Source organism: Salvelinus alpinus, chromosome 22, assembly GCF_045679555.1.
Source record: "Salvelinus alpinus chromosome 22, SLU_Salpinus.1, whole genome shotgun sequence".
Taxonomy (NCBI): Eukaryota; Metazoa; Chordata; class Actinopteri; order Salmoniformes; family Salmonidae; genus Salvelinus; species Salvelinus alpinus.
The window spans coordinates 46,920,775-46,928,550 of record NC_092107.1 but is presented as its reverse complement, the minus strand read 5'-3'; the positions used below and the strand labels follow the sequence as shown (position 1 = coordinate 46,928,550).

The 7,776-nt window shown below is 45.6% G+C and overlaps 1 protein-coding gene across 1 annotated transcript in view; it reads right to left on the bottom strand.

Moving 5' to 3' along the window:
- Positions 1–7,776, bottom strand: part of LOC139549555 (rho guanine nucleotide exchange factor 26-like) — a 111,416-nt gene that overhangs the window by 67,498 nt on the left and 36,142 nt on the right. Inside the window, exons 7-9 of the mRNA XM_071360174.1 lie at positions 4,057–4,209; positions 3,760–3,889; positions 180–254 (exon numbers count right to left, since the gene is read on the bottom strand). Of these exons, the coding sequence (XP_071216275.1) occupies positions 180–254; positions 3,760–3,889; positions 4,057–4,209 (358 nt within the window). The remainder of the gene's footprint in view (positions 1–179; positions 255–3,759; positions 3,890–4,056; positions 4,210–7,776) is intronic.

The window sequence follows — 7,776 nt, the reverse complement described above, 5'->3', positions numbered from 1 at the left end:
CAAGCAGGCTCACATACAAAGACCACCACAAGCAGGCTCACATACAAAGACCACCACAAGCAGGCTCACATACAAAGACCACGGGGGAAATACAGGCTCCTTCCTTGATCTCATGTTGAGATGGGACTTTGACCTTTGACTTGGCATCAATTTGGGTTTGACACCAGTTGACCTCTCACCTTGCTGACTGATTGAAGGGCTTTCTTACAGGCCTCATACTGAGTTGAGCCTTTAGAAGCCTTCTGACAAATGACCTGAAAAACAGAGAGCGAGGTCAGAGGTCAGAGCAGATCACACACAAGCACACACAGTGGCTGTGTACACAGTAGAGTATGATGTCATAAAGGCCGTGTACACAGTAGAGTATGATGTCATAAAGGCTGTGTACACAGTAGAGTATGATGTCATAAAGGCTGTGTACACAGTAGAGCATGATGTCATAAAGGCTGTGTACACAGTAGAGTATGATGTCATAAAGGCTGTGAACACAGTAGAGTATGATGTCATAAAGGCTGTGAACACAGTAGAGCATGATGTCATAAAGGCTGTGAACACAGTAGAGCATGATGTCATAAAGGCTGTGAACACAGTAGAGTATGATGTCATACAGGCTGTGTACATAGTAGAGCATGATGTCATAAAGGCTGTGAACACAGTAGAGCATGATGTCATAAAGGCTGTGAACACAGTAGAGCATGATGTCATAAAAGCTGTGAACACAGTAGAGTATGATGTCATACAGGCTGTGTACATAGTAGAGTATGATGTCATAAAGGCTGTGTACATAGTAGAGTATGATGTCATAAAGGCTGTGTACACAGTAGAGTATGATGTAATAACGTAGTGTGTGAGATCAGTTAGAGTTAACCACTTTGTTATTCCTGGGAGAGGCTTCCAGAACACATCTCTCACTAAAGCTGCTGTCATGAACACACACACACACACACACACACAGCGGTTGGAAGCATTAAGTGTTACCAAAACTTTCCCAGGGCTCAAAAGCCTCCTATTTCATGGCCTAGTATCCTGCCTTAAACCTCAAGGGAACAACTAAAACAGGGAAGGAGAGAGAAGGAGAGAGATAGAACAGTAAGTGAAAACATTAGTAAAAGAGATGGTAAAAAAAAGAACGAGGGACCAATGAATGACAGAATGGACAAACATTTCTAGGTCAATAGAGTTAGGAGATGAGCTCTTTGAGCCAGTTAAGACAAAGGCTACATTGGACAAAGGCTACATTAGACAAAGGCTACATTAGACAAAGGCTACATTAGACAAAGGCTACATTAGACAAAGGCTACAGTAGGTTTAGGCTACAGTAGGCAAAGGCTACAGTAGGTTTAGGCTACAGTAGGTTTAGGCTACAGTAGTGTGGGTGAAAGTGATTTCACTGGGGGAACTGAATGGAGGGGAGAGGAAACGAGAGACCAGTTTAGTGTAATCAAATCTTCAGGCGTTATGTAAGAGAAAGTCGTTTAGAGAGTGAGACCGTCATAGACAGGGTGCGTACGTTCCTTTCTGCATGGTTATATATACGTGTACGTAACAAAACATTACCCCCCCCCCCCCGGGAACCGGGAGTCGTCAGACCAGGAAATGGTGTTCCACTCCTCATGTCCAGTGTTGGTGATCGTGCCGTTGCTGCAGATTCTAAGGTGGTGCATTCAAGCTGCCAACAGCCCGTTGCAGCTCATCCTAAACACCCCTTTACTAGGTTAGGACAACAACAGTAAATACCCGTTGCAGTTCATCCTAAACACCCCTTTACTAGGTTAGGACAACAACAGTAAATACCCGTTGCAGATCATCCTAAACAGCCCTTTACTAGGTTAGGACAACAACAATAAATACGCTGTGGCGTTCAAACGTTGACCAATTGGCATCAAGGTACGTAACGTGAACCAGGAAAACATTCCCCGCACCGTTACACCACCAGCCTTGTACCGTTGACACCAGGCAGGACGGGTCCATGGACTCATGCTGCTTACACCAAATACTGACTCTGCCATCAGTATGACGCAACAGGAACCGGGATTCGTCGGAACTAGGCAATGTTTTCCCACTCCTCAACTGTCCAGTGTTGGTGATGGCGTGGCCACTGGAGCCTCTTCTTCTTGTTTCTATCTGGTAGGAACCCAGTGTTGGTGATGGCGTGGCCACTGGAGCCACTTCTTCTTGTTATTAACTGGTAGGAACCCGGTGTTGGTGATGGTGTGGCCACTGGAGCCTCTTCTTCTTGTTTCTATCTGGTAGGAACCCAGTGTTGGTGATGGCGTGGCCACTGGAGCCTCTTCTTCTTGTTTTTATCTGGTAGGAACCCAGTGTTGGTGATGGTGTGGCCACTGGAGCCTCTTCTTCTTGTTTTTATCTGGTAGGAACCCAGTGTTGGTGATGGTGTGGCCACTGGAGCCTCTTCTTCTTGTTTTTATCTGGTAGGAACCCGGTGTTGGTGATGGCGTGGCCACTGGAGACTCTTCTTCTTGTTTTTATCTGGTAGGAACCCAGTGTTGGTGATGGTGTGGCCACTGGAGACTCTTCTTCTTGTTTTTATCTGGTAGGAACCCAGTGTTGGTGATGGTGTGGCCACTGGAGACTCTTCTTCTTGTTTTTATCTGGTAGGAACCCGGTGTGGTCGTCTGCTGCAATACCCAATCCGAGACAAGGACCGACGAGTTGTGTGTTCTGAGATGTCGTTCTGCACACCACTGTTGTACTGTGGCTGTTTGTGAGCTGCCTGTTATCTTGCACGATTCTCTCCATTGTCCTTCGACCGTTTTCATCAACGAGTTGTTTTCACCCACAGGACTGCCGCTGACTGGATGTTGTTTGTTTGTCGCACTGTTCTCTGTAAACCCCAGACACTGTTCTCTGTAAACCCCAGACACTGTTCTCTGTAAACCCCAGACACCGTTCTCTGTAAACCCCAGACACCGTTCTCTGTAAACCCCAGACACTGTTCTCTGTAAACCCCAGACACTGTTCTCTGTAAACCCCAGACACCGTTCTCTGTAAACCCCAGACACCGTTCTCTGTAAACCCCAGACGCCGTTCTCTGTAAACCCCAGACACTGTTCTCTGTAAACCCCAGACACTGTTCTCTGTAAACCCCAGACACTGTTCTCTGTAAACCCCAGACACCGTTCTCTGTAAACCCCAGACACTGTTCTCTGTAAACCCCAGACACCGTTCTCTGTAAACCCCAGACGCTGTTCTCTGTAAACCCCAGACGCTGTTCTCTGTAAACCCCAGACGCTGTTCTCTGTAAACCCCAGACACCGTTCTCTGTAAACCCCAGACACTGTTCTCTGTAAACCCCAGACACTGTTCTCTGTAAACCCCAGACACTGTTCTCTGTAAACCCCAGACACCGTTCTCTGTAAACCCCAGACACTGTTCTCTGTAAACCCCAGACACCGTTCTCTGTAAACCCCAGACACTGTTCTCTGTAAACCCCAGACGCTGTCGTGCGTGAAAAGCCCAGGAGGCCGGCTGTTTCTGAGATACTGGATCTGACGACGATACCACGCTCAAAGTTGCTAAAGTCACTCGTTTTGTCCATTCTAACGTTCAATGGAACAGTAACTGAATGTCTTGATGCCTGTCTGCCTGCTTTATATAGGAAGCCACGGCCACGTGACTCACTGTCTGTAGGAGCCAACCATTTTGGTTACAGAGTGGTGTACCTAATAAACTGTCCGGAGAGGGTATATGAGTGTGTTAGACGTGTGTCCAGTATGTGAGTGTTTTGTGTTGACTCACGTCCATCAGCAGAGGCAGGCGGGTGACCCTCTGCATGGGAAGGATCAGGAAGGAGATCATTGGGAGGTTCCTGCAGTCTGGGTGGCCCTCAATACGGGTCAACACCTCCTTAAACACTGGACTCTTACTACTGCTGGGACAGGGAGACAGAGAGAGGGCAGTCATCAGTCACAGTTCAGTGTGTGTGTGTGTGTGTGTGTGTGTGTGTGTGTGTGTGTGTGTGTGTGTGTGTGTGTGTGTGTGTGTGTGTGTGTGTGTGTGTGTGTGTGTGTGTGTGTGTGTGTGTGTTGTACTCACACTAGCCTCTGTAGGGTCCTCTGCTGGTAAACCTCATTGGAGCAGTAGGTGATGTAGGGGTCAAAGTTGGACTGGGCGTGTCTGAACACGATGTCACTGATGTCATCTATAACAACGTTCTGCTGGTGCATGTCCTCTAGCTCTTTAAAGAACCTAACGAAAGATGGAGACAGAGAGACAGACAGAGACAGAGACAGAGAGACAGAGACAGAGAGAGAGACAGAGAGAGAGACAGAGAGAGAGACAGAGAGAGAGACAGAGAGAGAGACAGAGAGAGAGACAGAGAGAGAGACAGAGAGAGAGACAGAGAGAGAGACAGAGAGAGAGACAGAGATAGAGAGAGAGAGAGAGAGAGAGACAGAGAGAGACAGAGAGAGAGACAGAGAGAGAGACAGAGAGAGAAACAGAGAGAGAGACAGAGAGAAACAGAGAGAGAGAGAGACAGAGAGAGAGACAGAGAGAGGCAGACAGAGAGAGAGCCAGAGAGAGAGACAGAGAGAGAGAGAGAGACAAAGCGATGGATTAAGTTTTGATAATCGGAGGTCTGCATGTACACATCATTTAGAACTCAGTGGGAAAACAACGAACACACTCTAGAGCATTTAACATCAGATCAGTTCTCCTTCCACACGTCTCAGGAAGGACTAGCATGTCAGAGATGCCATAACAACGGACTGAATCAGGATGATCTGCCTGTTTTAGTCATCTTACCCACACACACGCGCACAAACACGCGCACAAACACACAAACACAGGAAGTGCATCTGACACCTCTGTCCCAGCTTGGCCATAACATCACTGGAGAGAACCTCCTGGACCCACTAAAATAGCCTGGGGGAACCATTAGCAGGTAACACACAGGGCTTCCTCTTCCTGTCGGCATAGGGCAGATGGCCGCTTTAACGACAAAATCTGGTCCCCACTGTGACATACAGGAAACTGTCACACAACCACAGGAAGTTGACCTTAATCAGTTGGGGCTTGTTTCAACTAATCTGCAGAGCCACCTCATAGTGACCTTCCCCATTTCACTAGAGATGGGCATTTATTATGCCAAGGCAGCAGCTACTCTTCCTGGGGTCCAGCCAAATTAAGGCAGTTTATACAAATTTAAAAATATGACAAAACATTCACAACACACTGTGTGTCCTCAGGCCCCTACTCCACTACCACATATCTACAGTACAAAATCCATGTGTACATGTGTGTATAGTGCGTATGTTATCGTGTGTGTGTTTGTGTATGCATGTATGTATGTGTGTGTCTCTTCACAGTCCCTGCTGTTCCAGAAGGTGTAATTTTCAGTTTTTAAATCTGATTCTACTGCTGCATCAGTGATGTGGAATAGAGTTCCATGTAGTCATGGCTCTATGTTGTACTGTGCGCCTCCCGTAGTCTGTTCTGGAGTTGGGGACTGTGAAGGGATGTCTTGTGGGGTATGAATGGGTGTCCGAGTTGTGTGTCAGTAGTTTAGACAGACAGCTCGGTGCATTCAACATGTCAATATAAATAAAAGTAGTGATGAAGTCAATTCCTCCACTTTGAGAGACTGCCATGCATATTATTAATATTAGCTCTCTGTGTACATCCAAGGGCCAGCCGTGCTGTCCTCTTTTAAGCCAAGTCCCTTTTTGTGGCACCTGACCACACGACTGAACGGTAGTCCAGGTGTGACAAAACTAGGGCCTGTAGAACCTGCCTTGTTGATAGTGCTGTTAAGAAGGCAGAACAGCGCTTTATTATGAACAGATTTTTAGCTACTATTGAATCAATGTTTTAGCCATGACAGTTTACAATCCAGGTTAACTCCAAGCAGTTTAGTATCCTCAACTAGCTCAAATTCCACATTATTTATTACAATAATTAGTTGAGGTTTAGGGATTAGTGAATGATTTGTTCCAAATACAATGTTTTTAGTTTTTGAAATATTTAGGACTAACTTATTCCTTTCTACCCACTCTGAAACTAACTGCAACTCTTTGTTAAGTTTTGCAGTCATTTCAGTCGTTATAGTAGCTGACATGTATAGTGTTGAGTCATCCACATACATAGACACACTGGCTTTACTCATATAATTAGTAAAGATTGAAAAATGTAAAGGGGCCTAGGCAGCTGCCCTGGGGAATTCCTGATTCTACCTGGATTATGTTGGAGAGGCTTCCATTAAAGAACACCCTCAGTGTTCTGTTAGACAGGTAACTCTTTATCCACATCATAGCAGGGGGTGTAAAGCCAAAACACACATGTTTTTCCAGCAGCAGACTATGATCTCTCAGCCAATCATCAGTCATTTGTGTAAGTGCTGTGCTTGTTGAATGTCCTTCCCTATACGCGTGCTGAAAGTCAGTCTGTTGTCAATTTGTTTACTGTGAAATAGCATTGTATCTGGTCAAAAAACATTTTTCCCAGAAGTTTACTAAGGGTTGGTAACAGGCTGATTGGTCGGCTATTTGAGCCAGTAAAAGGGGGCTTTAATATTCTTGGGTAGCGGAATGACTTTAGCTTCCCTCCAGGCCTGAGGGCACACACTTTCTAGTAGGCTTAAATTGAAAATATGGCAAATAGGAGTGGCAATATCGTCCACTATTATCCTCAGTCATTTTCCATCCAAGTTGACAGCACACGGTGGCTTGTCATTGTTGATAGAAAACAATACATTTGGTCACCTCTTCCACACTGACTTTACAGAATTCTAAAGTACAATGCTTGTCTTTCATAATTTGGTCAGATATACTTGGATGTGTAGTGTCAGCGTTTGTTGCTGGCATGTCATAGTGAAAGTATACCTCTCTGTTGATATCACATATTTGATCAAGCATTTCACACATGTTATCCAGATACTGACTGTTAGCACTTGGTGGTCTATAGCCGCTTCCCACCAGAATGGGCTTTAGGTGATGCAGATGAACCTGTAGCCATATTACTTTAACATTATTTAAAATGAGATCGCCTCTAAGCTTTACAGGAATGTGGTTCTGAATATAGACCGCAACACCTCCACCATTGGCATTTCTGTATTTTCGGTAGATGTTATAACCTTGTATTGCTACCACTGTATCATCAAAGGTATTGTCTAAGTGAGTTTCAGAGATAGTCAGAATATGAATGTCATCTGTTACTAGCAAGTTATTCATTTCATGAACCTTGTTTCTTAAGCTACATATGTTAACGTGGGCTATTTTTAACACTTTTCTTCTGGGATGCTTACTTCGTTTTATTGCTTTACTGGGAAGCTTAGGAGAAGTAGATATTCTCCTGTTATTTATGTTAGTGCAGGGTGAGCTGCACAGTGGTCTTCCTACTAGGACACACCACCTCAGTGTTAACAGTGGTCTTCCTACTAGGACACACCGCCTCAGTGTTAACAGTGGTCTTCCTACTAGGACACACCTCCTCAGTGTTAACAGTGGTCTTCCTACTAGGACACACCGCCTCAGTGTTAACAGTGGTCTTCCTACTAGGACACACCGCCTCAGTGTTAACAGTGGTCTTCCTACTAGGACACACCGCCTCAGTGTTAACAGTGGTCTTCCTACTAGGACACACCGCCTCAGTGTTAACAGTGGTCTTCCTACTAGGACACACCGCCTCAGTGTTAACAGTGGTCTTCCTACTAGGGCACACCACCTCAGTGTTAACAGTGGTCTTCCTACTAGAACACACCACCTCAGTGTTAACAGTGGTCTTCCTACTAGGACACACCACCTCAGTGTTAAGTGG